The sequence below is a fragment of the Pogona vitticeps genome, chromosome 9 (assembly GCF_051106095.1).
Source record: "Pogona vitticeps strain Pit_001003342236 chromosome 9, PviZW2.1, whole genome shotgun sequence".
NCBI lineage: Eukaryota > Metazoa > Chordata > Lepidosauria > Squamata > Agamidae > Pogona > Pogona vitticeps.
In genome coordinates, this window is record NC_135791.1 from 23,184,923 (window position 1) to 23,211,541 (window position 26,619).

At 45.2% G+C, this 26,619-nt stretch overlaps 1 protein-coding gene across 1 annotated transcript; it reads left to right on the top strand.

Annotated features, from left to right (window-relative positions):
• Positions 1-1,228: 1,228 nt before the first annotated feature.
• LOC144584252 (cell adhesion molecule CEACAM5-like) lies at positions 1,229-25,471 on the top strand. The gene is made up of 6 exons (XM_078379986.1): positions 1,229-1,238; positions 2,541-2,924; positions 18,604-18,906; positions 22,915-23,283; positions 24,005-24,128; positions 25,414-25,471. Exons 1-6 carry the CDS (start codon positions 1,229-1,231, stop codon positions 25,469-25,471), a joined length of 1,248 nt encoding a protein of 415 aa, XP_078236112.1.
• Positions 25,472-26,619: the final 1,148 nt, after the last annotated feature.

A 26,619-nucleotide genomic window follows, 5' to 3' on the forward strand; every position in this document is an offset into this window, starting at 1 on the left:
CCCCCCCCAAAAAAAAACACACACAAGTAAGCAGGGGAAATAATTCATTGTGGAGTCACCTAACACCAACATTTGCTTGAAGCAACACAGTTATGTTGTTGTTGTTTAGTCCTTTAGTCGTGTCTGACTCTTCGTGACCCCATGGACCAGAGCACGTCAGGCCCTCCTGTCTTCCACTGCCTCCCAGAGTTGGGTCAAAGTCATGTTGATCACTTCAATGACACTGTCCAACCATCTCATCCTCTGTCGTCCCCTTCTCCTCTTGCCTTCATTCATTCCCAACATCAGGGTCTCTTCCAGGGAGTCGTCTCTTCTCATGAGATGGCCAAAGTACTGGAGCCTCAGCTTCAGGATCTGTCCTTCCAGTGAGCACTCAGGGTTGATTTCCTTCAAAATGGATAGGTTTGTTCTCCTTGCAGTCCAGGGGACTCTCAAGAGTCTCCTCCAGCACCACAATTCAAAAGCTTCCATTCTTCGGCAGTCAGCCTTCTTTATGGTCCAGCATTCATTTAATAGGATGGATAACACAATTATCCATCATATTAAATGAAATTGCCACAACACCCTATTCATACTCCATCAACAGGGAAATGAGGAGCAGAGATGGGCATGGTGGTTCGTTTACCGGCTGAACAGCTAATCCGCAGTTCGGTGCCCTGCCCCCTCTGGCGGGTGCCCCCTTGGAGGCAGCACTAAGAGGAGGTGGGATGCTGCTGTGAAGTGGGTGCCTGCTGGAGCGGGCAGGGCGCCGGACCACAAATCAGCTGTGTGGCCTGTAAACGAACTGTGCTGAACGACTGAATCAGCGGTTCATGGCCGTCTTTAATCCGGAGTATATAGTCCACCCAAGTCTAGTGCTGATAGCTGTTGCAGCCCCAAAACATCTGGGCATTCCCAAATTGCCTGCCTGCACTTTATGCCCACCCAGAAGCTGAACAGGACCGAAAGAAGGGAGAGACACAAAATCAGAATCATCGAATCATAGATTAATGGCGTTGGAAGGGGCCTACAAGGCCATCCAGTCCAACCCCCTGCTCAAGGCAGGAATACCAATCAAGCATATAGGACCTCGTTGGTTTGTGGAATAAAATACAACAATCTCTGTCGATCAGACAATAAGAGCCTCATGTCCCTTGTCTTCTCGGGGCCTGTCTTTGCACATTCCAGGATCTGGCATAATATTACACGAATCCCGATTCCAGCGTTATAACCTAAATCTGGATAGAACATGGAGACAGGTAGGAAGGGAGATGATTCATAAACTCCTGCCCCATTTCCCCACCCCATGTGGAAGGCAGGCAAACCTTCAGGTGGGGCCTTCCCTATCGCATCACTTCTGCACTTCACAATGGCTCGGAGCTCTGCTTTGTGACCTCCTCCTCCAGCTCCTCCCCTCCTCCTTTCTCCTCTCTCACCTGAGAACCAGGAAGGGGTGGGCAGGTGGGCCCAGGGGTGAGGTGCCCTGGACCTCGGGATTCCTGGGGGAGGGTGGGTACCCCGGGGGGGGGGATCTTCTCTGGAGGTCCTAAGCCGCTTGGGCAAAGAAAGGGAGCAGATCGAGTCATCTAACTGGACCAAAACACAACCAGCATGCCCAAATCCCTTGCGTTTCTCCGAGGGGTTGGACCATTATGCGGACATGGGCTGCAGACAGCTGGGCCATCGCTGTCAATGGAATATCTTGGCTCATCCTTCTTCTAGCTGGTGAGACTGTTGAGCTCTAAGGCAGAGGGAATAACACCATAGCAAAATGACGCTTCTTAAATATGGTGGCAAACATAAACGATGGGTAACCAGTCACATTTTGTAGGTACAATAGGTCCCCGGTGTCTGCAGGGGAGTGGTTCCAAGACCGCCCATGGATACCGAAACACGCAGATTATAGTGAACGCGATTGTAATAGCAAATGCTATAGATAACATGGTCTCTGGCTCCCTCTTGTGGTTAGTTCTGCTAATGACATCATGGAAATATATTTCTCTTGTGAACATTAGCATGGTCTGTGGCTCTCTCTAGTAGCCAGATATAGGAACTACATCAAAAATATGTAATTTGGAGATTTTTCTTCTAATATTTTTAATATTTTCAAGCTGTGGATAAATGAATCCGTGGATACTGATCCCGTGGATAAGGGGGCCCTATAGTGTTTTTTTAAGCAGGCACAACCCATGGTCTGAGCAAGGTGGGGTGGAGTAGGCCACTCCAAAAAACTTCAGGGAGGTCTCCTCTCCCACCTATTTGGATCACAAACTATCCATCTTTTTAAACGTGCCCGTGTTCCAAGATCACGGCAGATGCTGACAAATGTGGTCTCTAGCTCCCTCTGGTAACCGGTTCTTATAAATGTATCTTGGAAATACATATTTCTATGGGTTTTTTAATTTAGTTTTTTTTAATTTAGTGGATAAGTGACTCAGCAGATACTGATTCTGTGGATAGGGGGTCCTACTGTAATCATAACGGCAGCAGGAATAATCCCAATATTCATGGGGTTTATTTTGTTGAAACAAATCCTGTTCTTGTTCTCTTTTCCCTACCAGCCCATGCCTTGGGTGCTTCGATCTTCTTAAGTCTGACTGAAAAAATTCCTGCCAACACAACCATCGAAGTCACAAGGAGTCCAGAGTATCCTCAGGAAGGACAGGATGTCATTCTTATCCCAGAAGGAAAGTTTGACGACAAGGTCTCTTGCCTGTGGTTCAGAGGTGGAAGAGAAAGATATCTCGAAATCTTGGTCTATCAACTAAAACCAACCATTGCTATCCACTATAAGCCCGGTTACAACGGGCGCCAGACACCAGACGACGACTGCTCTCTGCACTTCGCCAATGTTTCTTTTGAGGACATGGCTCTCTATGGAGTCCTGATTGAAAGAAAGGGCAACAGAATTGAATATGGGGAGAGATTTCTACTAGTTCAAGAAGGTAACTCTTACGAACATTTAGTAACCCCCCCCCATTCTCAAATCATCTGACTCCCCTACCCATCTATGGGACAAAGACATTGACATTGATTTGGTTCAAATCCAAGTCTGAGACAGTTATTTATTTATTTTTAGCTGATAACCTCCCAAGATCATTTGCTTAAATGCTCACCTGGAGATCTCGTCCAGAATCTCCAGAACAAAAATCTTGCCTGCCTCATGACAGAGGTATCAACAACTCCCACAAGGATGCTTGATTTGGGGGGAGGTTTCATCAGCAAACTCCTTACATTGGTCTAGGGTAGCGCCATCTTTGTTCTCCTGCCCCTTACTTTGGGGGAAAGGATGTGCCCTGGATTCTTTCTTAGATGATCAAAATGATCCAAGCTGCTAATAACCTAACTTTTGTATCATACTGATCATAATAGCACACTGGCTTTCAGTAATATAGCAACAGAATTTGGATTTCTCTCTCTCTTCCCCCCCCCCCATCTGAACCTCCTGACATTGGGGCTCTGATGGGTTAATAATAGAATTATTCATGAAAACAATTTCCTGTCAACCTTGAGCAGTTTAGAATATACCAACGGATTAAAGCATGGATTTCTCTGAGGGCCAGTTGAAGAACATATGGCCAGAACGAGACTTGACATTGCTTCAGTCCAAGCAGACAAGGTGACAGCTTTGACGTAAAAAGCTGATCAAATAGTTTCCCTCCAGAGACGCAGTTCCTTCAAAGCTGCAAGGCGGGCAAGCAGACTGGCCTCAGCTACCAGGCTTGCAAATGAAGTCTGTGTTTATCTTTCAGTGACCAATCAGAAAACAAAAGCAAGCCAACATGCACCACGCAGAGGTGAGGAAAGTTGGGCTAAGGAAATGTCTTCCACCCCTTAAGGGAACTCTTAATGGCCGCCTAATCGTCTTGTCTTATTTGATCCTAAGTCCCACAAGATCACAGCAGATGATAAGCAAAGGAGGAGAAATTGTAGATGCGATTAACGAGGATGAAAATGAAGACCATGGCTGAGAAATTGAGTTGGGGACTTGAAACCGACAGAGAGAATAGTGCCCAAGGCACAATTGTGGTGGTAGGGGGAGAGACATCATGGTTCCATTTTCCAGTTCTCACTTGATCTTTCCTTCTGCCTTCAGCAACACCAGAACCAACCGAACCAAAAGAGTCGAAAGTTCTAAGTTTAAGAACGATTGCAGGAATTGTCATGGGGTGTCTCATCGGCTCAGTCCTCGTTGTGGGCTTGATTAGTTACCAAAGCTTTGAAAGCGCTGGAAGGTGATGTTCATTCCTTGTTCATTTCAAGTATCTTCCAATTTAATGTTGTCAAGCCACCCAGAACAGTGCTTTGACACTGATGAGACAGTATAATTAAATTAAATTAAATTAAATTAATGTACAGTGGTGCCCCGCATAGCGATGATAATCCGTGCAGCAAAAATCGTTGCAAAGCGATTTCATCGCTATGCGAAATTAAATAGCCCATAGGAATGCATTGAAACCCCTTCAATGCGTTCCCATGGGCTTAAAACTTACCTTTAAGTGAAAGTCCTCCATACGGCAGCCATTTTTGCTGCCCGGTAAGTGAGGAATCCGTCCCTGTTTTACCCGGCGGCCATTTTGGAACCGCCGATCAGCTGGGGGGAAATCATCACTATGCGATGATCGGTAAGCGATACAGGGTACCGATCATCGCAAAGCGATTTCCCCCATAGGAAACATCGTTATGTGATCACAAAAGCAATCGCAAATTCTTCATTGCTATGCAAATTCGTCGTTAAATGGGGTGCCCGTTATGCGAGGCACCACTGTATTTGCGAAGGCTTTCACGGCCAGGATCTAATGGTTGTTGTGGGTTTTTCAGACTCTTTGGCCATGTTCTGAAGGTTGTTCTTCCTAACGTTTCACCAGTCTCTGTGGCCGGCATCTTCAGAGGACAGCACTCTGTGCTCTGGTGGAGTTGGCGTGGGAGTAATTTAAATTAAATTAAATTAATATTTTGGAAAATTCAAAGGAGAAAGCCAAAGCTAGTCATTCAGACAGTAATCAAAATGGACAAAAGGATGGCTCTACGGCTTGGAGACAGGGATGAGCACCGCGCCCTAGAGTCGGACACGACTGGACTAAATATCAAGGGGAACCTTTACCTTTTACCTATGCTGTATTTACATAGACTATAAATGCAGACTAATGGGTTGACAGACTGAAAAGCCAAAATACTAATCACTATTTTGGCCAAACTATTTCAAGTAAGAGCAACCTCTGGGATTTTAGGTACTCTTCAAGATGCAGCATTTTGTCTGCCTTGGTCTGCCTCCCCTTTTAGCTTGAAGAGAGTGGCATTTACTTCAATGGTCTAGCGCTAAAGTGTTTCAGTGCTTTCAGTACATTCTGCATGCACCTGTCCATGTACAGCAGGCTTCCACTGCTAATTACTGTTGATGTGTGCTTTTTTGTGCTTTCTTGGCTATTGCTTCCCGATTCTCCTGACAACTTTCATGCTATTGGGAAGAGTCATAGCTCTGCCTCCATACAAAGCACCACAAAGAATAAACCAAGGGGCTGGGGCTGGAGAAAAGGGTGTGGGAGCTTGGGGGGGGTTGGAAGCTGATACAAAGTTTGATACGAGGAACATGATTTGGGTACCTGAGAAAATCCTGCTAAGATCCTGATCCTTGACTGTAGAGAAATGTTGCATCTGGAAGGGGCTTAAAGAAGCAATGTTACTGTCTTGCTAAGTGGAGAAGGTTGCAGCTGGTTAATGAAGCTGTCATCTCAGACACACTTGAAGGGGACCAAACTAAGTTCCACCACTCTTTCTTCTTTTTCTTCGTTCCTGATAATAGGTTAGAACCTACGTGGACCATGAGACTTTCTTCTGAGGCCCTGTAAGTACTAGTGCTTCAAGAGATGGCACTGCAATGTTCCTCATGGATGGATGGATGGATGGATGGATGGATGGATGGATGGATGGATGGAAGGAAGGAAGGAAGGAAGGAAGGAAGGAAGGAAGGAAGGAAGGAAGGAAGGAAGGAAGGAAGGAAGGAAGGAAGGAAGGAAGGAAGGAAGGAAGGAAGGAAGGAAGGAAGGAAGGAAGGAAGGAAGGAAGGAAGGAAGGAACTGATGGATGGATGGATGGATGGATGGATGGATGGATGGATGGATGGATGGATGGATGGATGGATGGATGGATGGATGGATGGATGGATGGATGCATGGATGCATGGATGCATGGATGCATGGATGCATGGATGCATGGATGCATGGATGGCAGACAGGCAGGCAGGCAGGAAGGAAGGCAGGCAGGGCTGGTGCAGAAAAAAGGTTCGCAAGTCCTGCACAAAACTGAAATGTTATCTTCCTCCAACACTACTTGCACTGAGATTCATCTCTCCAACTTGAGACCCAGGAAGCAAAGCAATTATTTGAGAGTCCAGGTGGTGCATTGAGATCTGGCCACTTTAATGTAAAATGGTAATGGCGGCAGGAAAGGGGGATATTGTGGAAAGGACTGGAACTGAGAAGAGTTAAAATCCAGGTCCTATGTTTTGATTCCAGCTCTAATTGTCTTCATCTGAGACCTCTTTTTTCCCCCACAGAACTCTAAGCCAGGACAGACAGCAGAGATTAAATCAACTAAAATTAAGCATGCAAAACATTGGGCAAGAGTAAGTGTGAGCTACACATGGTGATGGGACAGGGTAATCCAAGTTTTTCTGCAGCGTTGTGATGCCTAGGTTTTCTAGGTAGAGAATACTCAGAAGTGGTTTTCCCTTCCCTTTTTCTGGGTGATACTCTGGGACGGTGCAGCTGGCCCAAGGCCACCCAGGCTGACTCTTCTCTCTGGAGTCACAGTGGGGGAATCGAACTCCCAACCTCTGGCTCCTGAGCCATATGTCTAAGCCGCTGAGCTACCCAACCAGTTTTAGTCAAAAACGTTCCGGCAAATGGATTTTGGGTTGCCTCTTCAGCTTAAGAGGCAGCACTTAATAGCTTTTAAATTTCATTTCTATCCCACTGTTCCTCGCATGAGCTCAAGACAGACCACCTGGCTCTCCATTTCCGCACAACAACTCTGTGAAATAGATGAAGTTGTAAAACAGGCGTTTCCTAAAGGTCACCTCCATGAGTTTCAATATCAAGCCCAAATCCAATACGCAGTGTCTCCCTGTTCCCAGTCAAGCTCTCCCACTCACAAACCACGCCACAGTGGCCATCTTGGGCTTGGTTGATTTCTGCAATTGAAGGAGGGTTGGACATTAGGCATTGGGGTTCTACTTGTTCCTCCTCATTCTAGATAGCCTGGCACTCAAAGACGAAACAACCATGAAGTGAGCGATTATTCTCCTTCCTTTTCTGGAGGAGGATGGGAGAGTGAGGCAGGAAAACAGATCTCTGCTTCTTGATCCCCTCCCAATTTGGAAACCAGGAGCCTTGGAAAGAGTAAGGTAGCAATGAAGATGAGCGCCAGATTTGGACTGGCAGCCAGTCAATCGCAATTAGTCATGGGAGGTTACGGAAATCCCTCCATTTGGAGAAGAGATGCTCTGTCTTTAGAGAAGAGCTTCCTCCTTGAGCCAGTGGCTAATGTTGGCCATGGTAGCCCAAAGAAGCCACTGTTCCCGGCTGGGGTTCTGAAGAACAGTATGACGGCCAGAAAAGTAATTTCTCAACTTTGGATGGAGGGTGCCATGCACTTGCCACAATGAATCAATAGTGTTATGGGGGGGGGGACCAGTGCTTTTATGGTCTGGTTGTGTGTCTGGCTAGCCACATGGAAACTAGATGGACATTTGAGGTTACCTTTTTATGTTGGACTGGCAAGGTTGTCCTGTTGCACATCACCTTTGCTCTACCTGAGGCATGCCCCTCAGAGATGGAAATGGAAGGAATGTTGGGGGTGAGAACTGAAAATGAAGAGAGGAAAAAAATTGGTTTGGTATTGCAAGAGACTCCATCTCTATGCAATTTCCTACAATCTCAATTTTTTTCCCCCATAGGATTGGGAGTCAGGAGAATTTAAGCCCTCAGAACATCATGCCTGGGTGAGAACCAGCCCTAGAAGATGGAATAAAGACTACAGGGCAGTGCTGTAGAAGGTCTTCAATAAACCAGTTCAAATCCCTGCTCTGTAAATTTCTAGTCCTTCCCAACAAAGTCAACATTGGTTGTTGTGGGTTTGTTGGGCTTTTTGGCTGTGTTCTGAAGGTTGTTCTTCCTAACGTTTCGCAAGTATCTGTGGCCAGCATCTTCAGAGGACAGCACTCTGTTCTCTGGTGTAGTTTGCTTGGGAGTGGAGTATTTATGGCTATGAGATAGGCTTTTGTACTTTGCAGGAGATGGGTGATTCGTGTGTCTTGTTGTGGGTGTATTGTTGTGATAAGGAGGAGAGATTATCTGTCACAGTGATTGATGGGTGTCATTAGCTGGTCTTTTGTGTGTAGTGATCCCCCGTCCTTGTGGTTGGGTGGAGTTCATTGACCTTTTGCATGCTGTATTTTTCAGAGCTGGGAGCCAAGTTTTGTTGAGTTTCAAACTTTCCTCTTTTTTGTTGAAGTTCTGCTGGTGCTTGTGGATTTCAATGGCTTCCCCGTGCAGTTTGATGTAACGATTGCTGGTTTTGTCCAGTATTTCAAAGTCAACATTGTTGTGGACATGTTGTGGCTTTCATTATCTCTGAATGATTTACTGTTTAGGATCTAGAAGACGTGAGCATGACTTTCCATCTCAAAGAACCAATACATAATAATTGGTCAAAGGCCCACATAAAATGATGGCTCTTTAAACCAGATAGCACATGTCTAACATGAGTCATACCCACAAAGAAAGCAAGGAGAGAAAGAAGAGGCGATTGAGCTAAAGATAGAAACAACCCATCTGAGGCTTCAGTAACTAACAGTGTGCACAGCAAGGGAGTAGCCATCCTAATTTGGTGCAATGTGTGTGCAAAAATTCTTGTTGGGAAGCCAGGAACCTTCACTGAGATTTGTAGTAAATATTTTGCCATCTCATCGCCTTTACATGTGAGAATGAGGGAGGTATAGACATACACCCTTGCCTGGAAGGCACTTAGTGTTGCAAAAACAAAACAAAAACAACAGAGTTACTGATGTTTAAGGTTGCCAAACACAATTGCAGATGGTGTGAAAGAGGCTGTAATGGCATCTGCAAGAGAATGAAATGGAAGTGTAGTGACAAAATGTCCAGAAAATGGACTGCGCCACTACAGGTTGCAGCTGGAACATGGCACTTTAAAATGCACCCATTGAAACAAAAATTCTAGCAAACACTGAACTAGCAGAGCAGAAGAAGAGCTTGAAAAATATTTCGGTTCCCTGTTGTGCCAGGTAGCCAATTCTAATGAGATTTTATAGGTGCTCCTCTGCAGTGGTGTAGTTCATTCTGCTTCATTGCTATTCTTCATTTTGCTGCTGCAGGTTGCAGAATCGGTAAGCCGAGGACTTCCAGATTCTATGCCCACTTACTTTGGTGTCGGGAAAAGCCGAGTGCCACAAATATCTTTGAGAAAAAAGTTTGGATCTGGGCTGGCTCCATGCTGGAAGAACTGCGTCTCTGAGTGGGTCAGAAAATTCCATTCTGAGTCTCCAGAGGTGATGGGTAATGAGTACAGGTACCTTCATCTTCTGATGGTAGACTGCCTCTTTTCCAGGTGAAAAACAGAAGATTATCTTCATCCAGGATATCGTGAGCATTCAAGTCTGGAAGATCATCCACCAGATCATCCTTCTGGACTTTTTGCTCTTTCTCCATGAATTGATACTCCATTTACCAGAAAATCATGTTGAAATAATCAAGGACATTCTGATGGCCCAACAATTACATCTGCCCAGAACACTGGAGGCGGAAAAGTCCATTATGTATCTGCTGATGAAATAAAAACCTCCAGTGCCCAGAATCTCTGACTGCATATATACGTCGGGAACTAATATAGGCTTATATTTAACTTTTTCATGTTATGTTTCATATTATATATTTAGCCCTGCCTGTCCTAGAGGGAGACCTTTACCCCAAAACTATGACTGGCATATCTGGTTTATGACATCCTCGTTACCTGGGTAGTCAGGGCTGTGCTGCTAGAAATGTAGCATCCTAGGGAAAATAGACCCTGGGCTGGATGGTAAATGGATGGGCTCAATGGCAGGCATTCATGGCAAGGTACATCAAGGGAACCCAGGCATCCAGTCAGCCGCAAATATAATCTCCCAGGATGTCTAAGACGGATCCACTGCCAAGAACGGCAGGAATGTCCTTCCGACATTGTCCAGAAATTATGACCCTTTCTGAACAGGGAAGATTCTTGCTGATATTACTTCTGATAGGTGAGATGTTGGCATCCTTTGGAGGGCAGAGGGCCCTGGAGGGGTTGTGTTGTGAAATCCCACTAATCAAGATGACACAAGCTTTGTTTAAGAATTTGAAGCACCGGATAGGTTGTTTCTATCTTAATAACCAATCAGTCCTTATGCGCTCACTATCTGTGTGTATGTGTGTGTGTGTGTGTGTTTATGTATGTGCTTTCCTTCTCAAAAGGAAGACATTTTGCACGGAGGTACCCAGCCAGCTACTGTTCTAAGACTCTCTATAAAAAGTTGCCCTGAATTCTTCTAAAGGGGCCTCCAAGCAAGCCAAATCTCAAGACTATGGTGCAACAATAACACTAATCTTTGGAAAATATAAAAGGAAGAGACCTCACGCCTTGTTGCGCCCGGTGCTCTGGCTAGTGTGCTTGGAAGTCCCTCCTGACTGCAAATGTGCAAGGGTTGCAGTCTCTCTCTTATATTTCATGTGACATCATCCTTCCCAACCTCTTGAACTGATTCTCTCTCTTTCTCTTTCTCTCTCTCCTTTCCATGCCCCAACAGTTCACATCTTTGGGTCTTGCTTCCTGTTAGCTCGAGGTCTGCCGGGTAAGAATGCCAGCGCTAAGGCACCTGTTCTTCCTCTGATCACAAGAAATGCTAGCCCTCCCTTGACAACAAAGGACATTCCACCTCCGATAACCACAGAAATGGCTCCCCCTCTCATGGCAACAGAGGTGGCTTTTACTAGGGCCGGAACGGCACAGGCTCCCCATGGTAAGTTTACCACTCTCAAGACCCCCTTACTGTTTCTATTCGTGTCACAAGGGACCCCAGTCATGATGCAGTAGGGAGAGACTTCCCTCTCCTCCATGAAGAAGTCACAGATGGCATTGTCTCCTGTACTTGGTAACAAATGCTTCAGTGGATTACTGCCTTTCCTGTCCTGGACAGGAATCTGTGGGTAAAGACTAAAAATGGGAGCTTCATTGGCATGGCACCACAGCAAGTTCTCTTCCCTCACCCACCCACACAGCTAATCCCCCACTTGCCAACCGGTGTGTGCTGCTCTTCCCCTCTTCTTCAGGTGTGTTTGTCCAGTCCCAGTGGTGGAGGAGGAGGCGAGGCAGAGATTCCTGCAGTGCTGCCTTGGAATGGGCTGTTGCCAGAGGAGGCAGAGGAGGGAAGCTGGCTCTCCTGCCCCGGACTGGACAAATGCCTGAAGAGGAGGGGAAGAGCAACTTGCATCGGCTGGTGAGCGGAGAAGCGAGCCGAGGGTAGGGGAAGGGAATGCGTGGCACCTGCGTTGCCGCACCAACAAAGCAGCACAAACCTCCAAACCACGTTTCGCGCCCATCTCTAGTAACCACTTTTGCACTTAAAAAACCCTAATTCTCATGGAAGTGCCATATATAAAGTAATAAAGAATATAGTGGTGCCTTGCATTGCGATGTTAATTCATTCCGCAAAAATCGCTGCAGAATGAAAACGTCGCAATGCGAAATTAAAAAAGCCCATAGAAACACATTAAAACCTGATTAATGCGTTCCTATGGGCTTAAAACTCACCGTTCAGCGAAGATCCTCCATAGCGCGGCCATTTCTGGTGCCTCTTAAGTGAGGAATCCATCCCAGAAAACAGCGGGCAGACATTTTGTTTACCCAGCATCCATTTTGAAACCACCGATCAGCTGTTTTAAAATCGTCACTTTGCGATGCTCGGTTCCCGAAGTAGGGAACCGATCATCACAAAGCGAAATTCCCCCATAGGGAACATCGCAAAGCGATCGCTTTTGCAATCTCAAAAAATGCATTGCAAAGCGATTTCATTGCTAAACAGAGCGATCACTATGCGAGGCACCACTGTAGTGTAAAACACCTTCAGTGGGGAAGATAGTTGTGCAAGGCAAAGCCCTACCTGTTCAGGTCAAGTTACATCTCTGGATTGGGGCATTTCTGGAAATTATACTGTGCCAGTTAGTAGATTTCGGTGGTAGAGAAGCCCAGGTTGCTTTTTGTCTCCAGGAGCAACTGGTGCAAACTGCCACTGACCTTGATCCTAGTTCTCACTTAGCCTTTCTTTGTATCTTTGAGACAAACTGCCCGAAACGAGAGCCGGAATTCTGTCTGGTGCTACGCTTGGAGGTCTCATTGGTGGGTCTCTTGTCGTGATCTCCGTCCTTATAGGCTTGGTTGCTTTCCAGATGGTCGCTTCTAAAAGGTAACATTTCTTGTGCTTCCAATCGTTCTGTGTCTCTCCTTCATTTCTTCCATTTTTTTAAAAAAATGTGTCTGCAACCTGAAAGGAGTCGATGAACACAAGCCAGATATTAAAATACTGTGTGTCCACGGCTCACAATGAATAGAACAGCATAGCAGGAGCCACAGAATGTTCAAATGATTAAAGCAATCCTAGAAAGAAGTAACATCCAGAAGCACTCCATAACCCTATTGGCCGCAAGAAACGTGAAAGGATGCTTCCTTGAATGACATGGTTATCCTGTGGAATCTCTCAAGGCCCCCTGGTGGTGTCAGACAGATCTTTTTAGGATGATAGTCATAGAGGTGTTGCCATCCCTCCCCCCCCCAAGGCTCTGCTTCTTGTCATTTGGGGAGTGGTGGGAAATACCAACAGCACAGTTGCAGAACCTTGTATTTGAAGAACAAATGTCTAGTCTGGAAAGGTCCTTAACTGTTGGTTGATTTGTTGTCTGTTTGACTCATATTCCATCTTCTAGAACCCTAGACCCCATCTTCTAGTACTCCAAGCCAACCAAGTCATTCTGGCATCAAAGCTTCCCCCAAACCTGGCAGTAAAAATTATGATTAGCAAGGCACTCTGTTTTCATTGCAATTCTGCCATCCCATTCTTGCTTAAACACTTTGTTTTTTCCTCCTCTTTCTTTAGAACTGTAAGGCCTCGTGAAGCGAGCGCAGCCAGACTTGCTAACAGCGCTGAGCTCAAGTAAGTACCAAGCCTAAAAGATAGAGTTTAAATGGTCCCATGGGAGAAACCCAACTTTTGTTCCAGAGGCAGGGGTGGCATACAGAAAATTCAGCTCCATTGTCGCGAGTCAATTCATGCCTAGGATCCGAGGATGCTAATCTCAAACAGGATCAGATAGTATTTTTAAGAAGACCGAAGAAAGTAGGAATGTGAGGAACACCTGCTAAATTCTGTTTCATTGATCTAGGTCAACGGTTCCTAACTTTGGGTCTCCAGATATTCTGGGACTACAACTCCCAGAAACCCCAGGCAATGCAGCCAGTGGTGAAGGCTTCTGGGAGTTTTAGTCCAAGAACATCTAGGGATCCAAGTTTGGGAACCACTGATCCAGGCTGTCTCTGTTTAAATACCAGGACCAGTATCCCATTTTTTCTTCCCAGAGTCACAATAAAGTGAAGTGTGGTCTTCTTTGGCCAAGGTAAAGTCTCTCTGGGTGGCAATCAGGACCATGGACAGCTCCCATGGGGCCCTGTGGACTGAGTCAACTGGAGATGTTGTCTCAGCAAGGAAGTGGTCTTTCCTCTCTAACGAGGCTGGTTGGTGGCTTTTTAAAGAAGGAAGTCATCTGATTTTGTATTCACTGTTGTTGTTTTTTGTCTCAAGCAGATGGGAGACAGTATAGGGGAAATATTACAGTATTAGAAGATCCCAATAGAGAAGGAGGTCAAGAATACTTGCAAAATCCATGGATTTTTTTGCCATTATCTTGACCTTGATGAGGAATTAAGTCTGCTGGGCAAAAGTCTTTACCTCCTGTCAAGGGTGAGATCAAGAGCTTTTTTGGGGGGGGGGTGTTGGTTGAGGTCTCCAACCTTTTGGCACAGAGTCTTTTCCCCTCGAAAACCAAAGCATATGCAAATGGAAAGTCCATAAAGACCAGCTGTCCGTAGGGAAGATGCTCATAGCTCAATTCCAGATTGGCCAGAGTGCATGAATGAGACCCAGGGCCTGGTGTGGACTAATGGCCACTGATCTCGGGCAACTGAACAAGATAGCTCATGTCCTAGCACCTCAGAGCAAGCAGTTGCCAGTAGCAAAGAAAGCCAACATCCCTTTCTTTCCTTAGGGCCAGGGAGAAGGCACAGCAAAGGAGCCAGAGGACTCAAAGAATCCAGGATAGTGGGAGAAGCAGAGGCGGCAACAGTAGCAGAGGCACTGGGAGAGGCGGTGGGAGAGGAGGTGGGAGAATTGGAGACAGAGGCATCCCCAGAGGAGGGAGAGGTAAGTACCAGCATCACAAGATGGGACAGGGGTGGTAGGTCAATGTGGTGCACCCTCTTGACTTGGATGGGCGCATTCCAAGGAGCAGTAAAACATGTGTTTATTTGTTTTTTTCTAAGGCAGTGGTTCCCAGTCTTGGGTCACCCAGATGTTCTTGGACTGCAACTCCCAGAAGCCTTCCCCACTGGCTGTGCTACCCGGGGTTTCTGGGAGTTGCAGTCCAACAACACCTGGGTGACCCAAGTTTGGGAACCATTGTTCAAAGGGAAAGAGATCCAGAGAAAATTTTGTATGGTGGAAGATTGCAGTTCTTTCATCTTCCAGATCCCACCTTATTTATTGTGTGCGCTTGAGCCTCCATGGAACCTGGTATCTCTTGTGAACTAGGAAACTCAAAGTCTGAAAAGTATATATGTTGGATTTGGGGGGCTGGAAGTATATGGGGGGTTGGAGTGGTGGGCAGCATCTTGTGATGTAGGAAAAGAGATTTCCAAGCTTGCTTTTAGTCCAATCCCCCCCCCTAAAAAAAAATTAAATTTCAAGATCTGATTGGGATATTACAGTAGAGACATTCCCAGTTCTCATCACCATCTGACTCTAAGTTGCTTTCTTTCTCAGGTGCTCCTAGAAAATGATCATCGTCTTTGTCCAGAAGATTGTCGTTATTCCTGTCTGCAGCAACATCCTGTCTGCGGCTCGTGGCCTTTTTTCCTCGGAGGGAACAGCTCCCCGTTCTTGGAACCCGTGAGGAAATGAGAGAAATGATTTTGGCCACTTCTTTAGAACCAGCTCTTACACTCAAACAGAGGCAAAGGGACATTTAAAACAAAAAGGCACCGTATCCACTGCTAAAATAAAACAGACTGTTGCTTAGTTCTGTGTTCGAGTGTGTGCACTTTCCCCCCAAGAGCTGCTGATTTCTCCATATTCCATGATATTTTGCAACCCAAAGTATGGTATTTGTGGCGATTACCCTGCTTTGGCTCAGGTGGAAGATTATGTACCAATGAGAGCAGTTGGGAAACGAAGCCAGAGAAGCTAGAACAGAGGGGTGATTCAGAGTCTAGTGAGTTCCATCCGAAACAGATTTTTGAGGGGGGGAAAGAGTTTGGGGATTTGAGGCAGAGAGAGTATTTAAGGCATCATTAGTCAGAGTGTGACCTGCATTGGGAAAGGCTGCTCTTGAACCATGTACAACAAAGCTGGGTGGATCACAAATTGAATAAATAAAAACACAAAATAAAATAATTAAGGTATGAAATCACTGTCTATTGCATACTGAATCATTATTCCAAATTGGTATTTGGGATATTAATGGTTTTTCTGCCCAAATACAGACCATATAACAGCTCATAAAACCACTAGTCAAATGTCAAAGAGCAGAGTTCTGATTCCAATACAGAGAATTCCAGTAAGGTCATCTTTAAAAATGTTTATTTCTAGGATTTTTCTTTTAATATTTTTAATATTTTCAAACAGTGGGTAAGTGAATCTGTGGATACTGATCCCACGGATAAGAGGGCCCTACTGTATAATAATATAATATAATATAATATAATATAATATAATATAATATAATATAATATAATATAATATAATATAATATAATATAATATAATATAATATAATATATCATATGGACTCCACTTTACACCATTTTCCCCAGGGTTCAGGTCATAAAATATTTAAGGACCATGTTTGAAATAAATCTCGTAAATGTTAAATTTTTTTTAGCTACGATGTTCAGAATGCTAGCTGGATGCTTCTAGCTATCATAGCAGGAAAATGTAATGTTTTAGAGATTTGATTTGCAATATCCGTGGGTGGGTGGGGTGGGAAATCTCTAGGGCTTGGGAATGTTTTTTTTTTCTGGATTGTAACTCTTAGAATCACCTGGGCTGAGGGTACTACACATTACAATCCAATAATGTAACTTTAAAAACAAATATTCCTATTGCCCTTTTCCATTGCTGCACATATTTCTGTGAACACAGCCTTGAGACGATTCAAAAGCTTGCAGATTGATGGAGGTCTCCTTCATGTCCACATTTATTTATTTAAAATATTTTTTACTCTGCTTTTCTCCTTTAAAAAGGTCCCAAGGCAGCTTATATATTACTGAAAGACATACGTCATGGCCTCCCACCCGGCCAGCCCACCATGGCTCAGTTCTCTTGCTTTATGACCTTCTGTGGTCACCCGGGAGACCAGAATCGAGCAGTAGGACATTCCGAGAGAGAACCTGAGGTGGGTGGTTAGGGGATATGGGTTCACCTGGCACTCTCAGGTGCTGGTTATCCCAATGGGCACCCGCAATGGCCCAAGGCTTTCTCCTTCCCGGAATGTCAAGGACCTTGTCTAGACCACACTCAACAGCTGGGGCATGCTCTGGGTGCAGAAGAGGTTGGTCCATGCTGCTTCTAGCAGGTGAAAGGTTGGGACATGTGGGGTGGGGAGTGGGAGACTGTGGTGCCTAGGTGTGGAGAACAGCAATCAAATGGTGGCTGAAGTTCTACAGCTACTCAGCGTGTGAGCGTACATGTCTGTGTGTGCATGCACACACTGAAATGGAGACAAGAAGAATGGAAACCTCTGGCCATTGTGGAGATACCCGATCCTACCACTCTAGGAAACTAGACTGCAACTCTCACAGGTCTCTATGGTGCAAAAGTGTGTCAGACTGTCCTCCCATACCATAAAGCTCTCCTTGTATTGCAGGGCAGAGTGTCTTCTTTCCTTCTTGAATGGAACTCCCCACCCCCAAGAAGTGTCTGCTCTGCCAGCATCACATGACAATTTGGAAAGCAGCAAATGGCAGTGACAGAGGCTGTGAAAACAACTGGGGGGGGGGCATATATTGACCACAGCCTATAAAGTACTAGTCCCCCTCTATATGACACTGGTTAGGCCTCATCCTCATAGGGAGGTGGTGGCACTGTGGGTTAAGCCTCTGTGCTGTAAGGTCAGAAGACCAGCCGTCGTAAGATCGAATCCACGCGATGGAGGGAGCTCCCGTTGCTTGTCCCAGCTCCTGCCAACCTAGCCGTTTGAAAGCATGTAAAAATGCGAGTAGATAAATAGGTACCACCTCGGTGGGAAGGTCACAGTGTTCCGTGTCTAGTCGCACTGGCCACGTGACCACGGAAACTGTCTTTGGACAAATGCTGGCTCTAGGGCTTGAAAACAGGGATGAGCATCGCACCCTAGAGTCGGACACGACTGGACTAAATGTCAAGGGGAACCTTTACCTTTACCTTAGGCCTCATCCTGACTATTGCATCCTCTTCTGCACACTGCACTTTAAGAAGGATGCTAACTGGATCAAGTTCAGAGGAAAGCAACAAAGATGATCAGGGGACTGGAAACCAAGCCCTAGAAGGAAATACTGAAAGAACTGGGTACATTTAGCCTTGATGGAAAGCAATCTAAGGGGAGATATGAGAGCACTTTACAATTCCTTGATAGTCCTACAGAGGAGGGGCAAGATCTGTTCTCAATCATCCCAGAGAGCAGGGCATGTAATAATGGGCTCAAGTGACAGGAAGCCAGATTTCAGTTGAATATCAGGAAAAAAATTCCTAACTGTTAGAAGAGTATGACAATAGAACCCATTCCCTCAGGAGGTGGTGATCACTCCAGCCCTGGAGGTATTCAAGAGAAAATTGGACAAGCATCTGTCAGATTTGATTTGAGATTCCTGCACTGAACGGGTGGTTGGGTTCTGTGGCTTTATAAGCCCCTTCCAACTCAATTATCCTATGATTCTATGGTTTTATAGCACATATATAAACAGTACTGAACAGAAGGGGTCAAGGATCTATTTATTATTTATTTATTTATTTATTTATTTAATTTATATGCTGCCCACACTACCCAAAGGTCTCTAAGTGTATGTAGTATAGAGCAGCTTCCAACCTTGCTCTTTGTCTTAGAGGTCTGAGCTTTCAAGGCTGTTTCAAAATCCACCCGATAGAATTGCAATCATGTTGGCAAATCCAGAAGAGGTTCTGCTCCTGTCTTTGAGATTCTTCTTTAGGGCACACACTTCTCTGGAACTAATGGCCAATTCTCCATCTTTCTTTTCCTCCTCCCTCCACCACTTCCCCCCTCCCCAAACCCAGGCCACCTCTTGAATTCCTACTTCTTCACCTTGACAGAATGTGATCAGAACTTTAGCATCCTGGTCACCGCAGATCCATGGTTCCCCTTAGTTGGCACAGAGGTCAGTCTCATCCCGAACGACAGCATGGAAAACGTTCTCATCTGCGCCTGGTACCGATGGGATATATCTGTTGAGAATCAAATCTTGGTCTACGAGCCGCCCCCGGTTTCCAAAGTGGAACATAAGGACTCCTATACTGGGCGGGAGAGCATGATGGCAGATTGCGCTCTCCACATTGTGAATGTATCTCTCCCAGATGGGGGTTATTATATAATCCAAAAGAACACTACTGTAGCCTCGGAAGCAGGACAGATATTCTTAATGGTCGTAGGTAAATATTTTTATTCTTTTTCCCCATCCTATAGAATCCTGGCTCAGGTAGCCCAGATTTCCTTTATAGTCCAACTGCTTGTGGATTTTCCCCCAAATGATGTCCACCAGGGCAGAAGCATTATTCACATTGACAGCTGGTCGCACCATCAAAGCTGCTGTTGAGGGCAGTAGGTGCTGGCAACACATTTCCAGCCCTCAGGAGGTGGGAGAACTTGAGACGGCCCTGGGGCAGTGGCTGAGACTCAATGAATTGTGGCTCTCCCTGAAAGCCATTCAACAAGCACATGTTTCTCAGCTCACCCTCTTAGCCCCAGTGCGAAGTGACATCAAAAACATTTGAAGGATCTTCATAGTGGGAGATACAGGGAAGGGAAGAAGGACGAGCTTGCTATGTCTTTCAAAAGGATAATGTGCTGATGCAGCTCTGGAATTTGTTCTTATGGACTAATGATGCCTAAGTTAGGTTAATGGAAGGCACCATGATCCATTGCCTCATTCTCTCATGCTCTTTCCTTGTCTTTTCAGAAGGTTTCCTGCAACCGAAAAGCCCCAAAGTTCTCTCCGAAGGAGCCATTGCTGGGATTTTTGTTCTGGGTGTTGTTATAATCACGGTCATTGCATCCCTGGTTTCGTATAAGATCTTAAGCAGTTCTGCAGGGTAATATTTATCTCTCTTTTTTAGTGCATCCTTCAACCCCTGATCCATCCATCCATCCATCCATCCATCCATCCATCCATCCATCCATCCATCCATCCATCCATCCATCCATCCATCCATCCATCCATCCATCCATCCATCCATCCATCCATCCATCCATCCATCCATCCATCCATCCATCCATCCAACCAACCAACCAACCAACCAACCAACCAACCAACCAACCAACCAACCAACCAACCAACCAACCAACCAACATGCTAAGGCCCTCTTCTCTAACCAGTTGGCAGAGTGTCACCTTATCTTTTATGCCAGGCATCAAAAATATCTCCAGCTCCTAGTCATATAGTCAGTTTTACCAGCTAAGATCTAGCCTCCACATCTAGCCTCAGGTTGTGGAACCTCCCAGATTACTTCCTGACCTTCTAGAAGATTATTTAACAGAAAATCTTAGGTGCGTTTCAGCACCTGGCCTTTCAGTTTCCAAAATGATGGCACTTAGTAATATGGGCAATGTAATATTCTTGGTCCTCAAAGAAAAGATTGGTGGGATGTTGGTGTATCTAGTTCTGTTTTATTATTATATCTAATGGTTTTCTTGCAGGTGAACCCCATTGTCACATTCCTGGTCCAAAAGATTGACAGAATTCATGTCTGGCACAGGATTCAGCCTACCTACAAATTTCCTACCTCTTTCACCAGACAGAGAAGCCCCTTTAACGTGGAAATCACAATGGAGGTATAAAGGATATCTTGGTACTCCTTAAAAACCAAGTCTTACAGACGTCCAGTACAGTAGGAGTGAGTGAAATTGTATCATATATTTGATCAAAAAAATAAAACCCTTTCATGATCACATAATTCTGTTTCTCCATGCTTTTTTGTTGCAATGGATAATCTCCATATCCCATTGCTTGGCATAATAGTAACTCACAATGAATTGCCTGTAGTAAGGCAATAAGTAAGAAAATCAGGCTTATATATATATTTGTCTGTGCATTACAAGCATTACATTACGGATATATATAGGAACCGAAAATGGCCACAGCTATGGAAGATCTTCACTGGACGGTGAGTTTTCAGCCCATTGGAACGCATTGAACCGGTTTCAATGCATTTCAATTGGCTCTTTCATTTCGCTTGATGAGGATTTCGCTTAACAGCGATTTCAACGGAACGAATTATCCTTGTCAAGCGAGGCACCACTGTATTTCTAGTCTTTTTCTTTTATTATGTTTAATATTTTCAGACCATGGATACTGATTCCATGGATATGGAGTGGTCTTAATGTAGTAGGCAGCTTAAGAGGGACAAATGCCTTCCTTTACTGTATATGTTACAGTTGAAATTTGTAATTGGTGAAAGGAGGTTTTCCTTGCGTCGGAGTTGTACTTATTTTAGTTGCTTTTCTATTTGTCTTGACACTAACCTACCTCACATGGAATAAAGTGGAGTGGAAAATATAGCTTTCTGCTCATTCTACTCCACTTTCAGGTCAGTGAAGAAAGGCAAAGCAGAAATATAACAGAAACATTTTTAAAAGGCAAACACAAAAGCCCACCCAACTGCCCCTCTGATATACAACCCTGGCCTAATGGAGTCAAATTTCAGTCTTTCTGTGAGAAAGGGGCAACTGGCATCTGCTTTATGACCTCTGCCTGTCAGTGTGGCGTTCACAATGGGCTGGGGGTGGCAATGAGCCAACCTAGGCCATAGGTCTTAAGATGGCTCACTGTGGGGATGAGGGGTGTGTGGGGGTCCTAGCTGGGGGGGAAAGGACATGCACTGGAGACTAAGAGCGCAGCAGGACCCCTGGCATCTGGCTGTGGGCAACAAGAATCTCTCAGGATGTCTCGAAGCCTCCCCTCTCCAAAAGTAGCAAAATCATCATGGCGATCCAGCCCAAACTGGTGGCCGATGCTGCTTCTAGCAGGTGCGTGGAAGGGATTCTGTGGGGAAGGAAAGCAGGTTTGGTGATAAATCAGGGCTGGAAGAAAAGATCCTCCAAAGCTGGGATTGAATTATTTTTTGAATGAATGAATGAATGAATGAATGAATGAATGAATGAATGAATGAATGAAAATGAATAGGCTCTACATATCCCCTTTTCCCAACTTTTTCAAAGCTTGGAAGCAACTCATTACCCCCATCAGAATAACTTGTAATTTATTCTTCTTTCAATAATGACAGTACACCTAGTTCCTTTACGACAAGAGATGAGCATGAACTGCTGATTCGGCAGGTTGTGCCAATTCGTTTCTCGGCCAAACGAGGGTTCGGCACTTCAGAGCCCTCTCTCCTCCAGTGGGTGTCCACTCAAGAGGCAGCGCCCTTCCTGCCCCACTGCCTCCACATGGGTGCCTGTCAGAGGAGGCAGGGCGGGGAAATGGCAAACACCTGTTCAACGAACCAGCACGAATAATTGAACCAGCACTTCATATCCATGTTGAGTTATGACTGTAATTTAAGAAGCAATAGGTTCACCCCTTCTGTATGTACCTGCAAACTTCTAAACTTGCTTGTATAGTTACGTGGGCACTAAATGGAGGGACTGGTGGAATATTGTCTCAAGGGCTGCCTGTGAGTAGTTGAACAACTAAGAAAGGCTTTCATGGCCAGAATCCAAGGGTTGTTATAGGTTTTTTGGGCTGTTTAGCCATGTTCTGAAGTTTTTTCTTCTTAACGTTTTGCCAGTCTCTGTGGCTGGGATTTTCAGAGGACAGGAGCTAGAACTCTGTCTGTGTTCTGGTGTAGTGCAGCTGAGTATTTGTACCTGTGGGATCAGCTTTTTGTCCTTTTCAAGAGATTGGGTGATTGTGGTAATCAGGGTGTTTTTTTGTTATGGGTGTATATTGTTGCGATAAGGGGGGGGGAGATGACCTATCACTGTGATTGATGGGTGCCATTAGCTAGTCTTTTGTGTGCAGTGATCCCCAGTCCTTGTGGCTGGGTAGAGTTCGTTGACTTTTTGCAGGCTGTATTTTTCGGTGCTGAGAGCCAGGCTTTGTTGAGTTTTAGACTTTCTTCTTTTTTGGTGAAGCTCTGCTGGTGTTTCAAAGCCATTGAAATCCACAAACACAATATGGAACCATAAACATTTTCCTTAACGTCTAGTTGCCTAGAGTGGTCCTGAGCTGACTAGATAGGTGGGATATAAATTAAAAAAAGAAATAAATAAAGAAAGAAATACGAGCCGCAAGTCATTATTTCCCAGAACTGGCTTTATATTTGAATGCAATGTCTGTTATCTTCTGCTCTCATCCATTCCTACTTCCTCAGCCTTCATCTTCAGCTGCACTTGTGTCACCCGAAGCCACGCTGCCAAGGAAGCTACCGTTGAGATCATGACAGAGCCCTCCCAACTTCTAGTAGGCATGGACGTCAACCTGTTACTAAGGGCAACCCGACAAGAAATTAAATCCTGCGTCTGGTTCCGAGGACATCGGCTAAAGCAATTTGCCATCTTGACCTATCGGCCACCCAATGAAACAATCCACAACGAATCCTACACCGGTCGGGAGACAGTACAAAAAGATTGCTCACTTTACATCAAAAACTTGACCCTCGATGACAACGACTTCTACTCGGTCAAAAGGGTTTTGCAGGATGGCCTGACAGAATTTGGGACAACACCCTTACTGATCAGAGGTTGGGGTTTCTGGGGGGCATGCCACTGATCACGAATGCTACAGTGCACATTTATATTGGAAGGGCTGGGATTTTGCTCCTGCCATTTGGAAAGTGGCTGGCAAATGAAATATAAAACGTCCCAAGTAACAACTCATCTCTCTAGTAGAACCTAGCCCCCCCCTTTCTCCCCAACACATATGGAGACCAAGCACTGGTTCCAGAGCCCTTCAGGCATCCAGATAACAAATAGGAGATATTTGTTTTGGATTTCTATGCCGTTCGAAGCAACCACCTCAGGTGGCAGGGGCTGGGAGTGGTATTAGCGATTAAAGTTTGGAAGAGTTTGAAAGGAACTTTACTGTGGTAATGAATAATTTTCTAGTTACATTCAAAAATCAGTTTTAAAGGGAACTTCAGGGGCTCCTCTTTTTAAAGAGCCTCTAGGCAGGTCATGTTTAAGTTTTATGCATTTTCTTAAGAAGCGTAAGCTCCCCCCAAAAAAAGCGGGGGGGAGGAAGAATTTTTTAAAAGACAAGTTAACAGGCAGAACAACATGCAATGTAGGGTTTTTTTCCCAAAATAATTTCAATGGGATAAAACAAGGAACTAGAGCGAATTGTTTTTAAAAAGTAACTGTCCCAGCTTTGTCCAAGACTGATGGATAGGAGAGAGAGATAAAGTAAAGAAAGGCCACTTCTTTAGTGTCTCGTTCATGCTCATGTTTTCCTTGTCCCTCCAGAGGTACTGGAGTCTCCAGAACCAAGGCAGGCGCTCTCCCCAGGCGTTACCTTCGGTGTTGTGGCTGGTTGCCTTATGGGCCTCATGTTCATAACTGGGATGTTCGTGTTCCGGGCGGCAGGGAGGTAAGATCTCAACAGTTCCCATTACAGTGGTGCCTTGCAAGACGAGCGCTCCATTTTACGACGAAATCGCATAACGACCAAGTTTTTGAGATCGCAAAAGCGATTGCTTTACGATGTTTTAAATGGTTTTTTTTTTTCGCTTTGCAATGATCGGTTCCCTGCTTCGGGAACTGATTCTCGCAAAATGATGATTTTCCTACAGCTGATTGGCGGTTTCAAAATGGCTGGCGGGTTAAAAAAAATGGCCGCCTGCTGTTTTCTGGGATGGATTCCTCGCTGCACAGGCAGCGAAAATGGCCGCGCTATGGAGGATCTTCGCTGGACGGTGAGTTTCAAGCCCATAGGAACGCATTAATCGGGTTGTAATGCGTTTCTATGGGCTTTTTAATTTCGCTTTACGATGTTTTCGTTCTACAGTGATTTCGCTGGAATGAATTAACATCATAATGCGAGGCACCACTGTAATTCATTTTTAATGCTTTTCAGAAAACAACTCTTGTACCCTAACTGGAAAACTCAAAAGGGGTTGCAGGGAAAGGTTGCTTAGACAAGTTTATTGCCAACGGGAAGGACTACAGTGGGAGAGCAGGAATAAGTAGACAAAGAGAGATTTTTTAAAATAGCAGCAGGAATAGAGACCGCGGAGAGATCAGATGAACCAAAACAGATTTCTGGAAGAGCTAATTTTGCTTAGCATGGAAAAGGTATTGCAAGCTTTCTCAGGGGAAAGATCTGTTGTGTAGAACTGATCCAGCTCTGAATATGACTTGCTCCTCATAAACATCCATTCAACTTCAGTCTCTGGAAATTTCCACTGTCAGTGGAGTTTGGAGACTCTGATGTTTCAGTGTCCATAGATCTGCTCCCAACGGTGGTTGTAGGTTTTTCGGGCTGTTGGGCCATGTTCTGGAGGTTTTTTCTAACATTTCGCCAGTTCTAAGACCTGTCCTCTGAAGACGCCGGCCACAGAGACTGGCGAAACGTTGGGAAGAACAATCTTCAGAACACGGCCGAACAGCCCAAAAAACCTACAACTACCATCGGATCCCAGCCATGAAAGCCTTCGAGAATACAAGTTGCTCCATGTTTCTTTGTTTGTTTATAAAACACACAGAAATTTTCAAAACTAGCAAATAAAATACTTAATAGTTGTGGGTTTTTCGGGCTCTTTGGCCGGGTTCGTATCACATGTAAGAGAGACCTTATTCAGGCATTTTTCCACCCAGCACTGTGAAAATGCTTTTCAGGGAAAATGCCTCTGTTGTTCTCTTCTTCATCTTTCCAGCTCTATGCATGAGCAGGAACCCTACAAAACCCTTCATTCCTGTTCTACGCACAAGTAGGACTTTTCTTCCCTGCAGTTCAGAGGACACAAAACAAATTTCTCACTCTTTCTTTCCCGCCTTTTTCCTTAGTGAAGAGTTTCAAAGAGAAGGCAGCAGCCGACCGTCTGAAACCCAGTAAGTACTAGGCAGAGAGGGTGCTGCTTGAATGCTTTCATTCAAGAAAACTAGCTTTCACTCTTCGGATATGGTGATTGGCACCAAATTTTGGTGGATGGACAGGTAGTGGGAGAAAGAATTCACCAGATGGACGTTTCATGACAAGGTATATCTGGTGAAATGCCCTCTTCTACTCAGCTATTAAAAGTGCAGGAGGCTCATCTTCTTTTTCACACAGATGCGTTCAGAGTGGCAGATTGTTGACGTCACAGGCTCCAGTCAATTGGTGCTTGCTTGCTGGCTTGCTTGCTATCAATTATAATAAGAGAGCCCTTTACAAAGCTTGACTCTGGAGAAGGAATGTGTTTTTGGTTTAAATGCAGAGTTTGGAAAACTTCCTCTCTTTGGGACCCCTGCTCCCAGGGTTCTCCAGCAAGGCAAGCCACCGGGATTGCGGGAGTGGAAGTCTACAAAAGTGGCTTTTCCGCACCCTGCTTAAATGTAGCTATGGGCCTATTTTCATCCAGTTGAGAAAGGTGTGAAAAAGAGCATGTGGTTCAAAGCCCCTTGTCCTTTAAGGCAAGTGGAATCTATTTAAATTGCTAATCCTTTGGCAAGATACTAGAGGTCTTTTTTTTTTGCTGAGAGGGAATTTTCACTGCTTGGCTGGGAGAGTCTGGGAGAGCCAGAGGTAGCAAAACGGCTCTGAGGAAGGGCCACATGCAGATCCGGCATTCCGGTTGGCTCACCCTGCTCAGTCTGGCACTGTTGGGGCGAACAGGATGGGGAGAGATGTCGGGGAACAGGCTGTAAACAAAATGAAGAGCCTGCATTGTGCTTCTCTCTCTCTCTTCGCATGCTCTGAGACCTCTTTGCTTCCACAGGGTGAGGACCGAGGAAGAAGCCAAGTGACCAGACCTGTGTAAATACCAGCCCTACAAGATGAGACCGTGAGTATCCGGCTCACCTTGAGGGAAAGATTCTCTTTTCGATCTTTCCATTCCTGCCCCGGTACAAGATGGGAGCTTTCTTTCACAACAGGGAGCTAG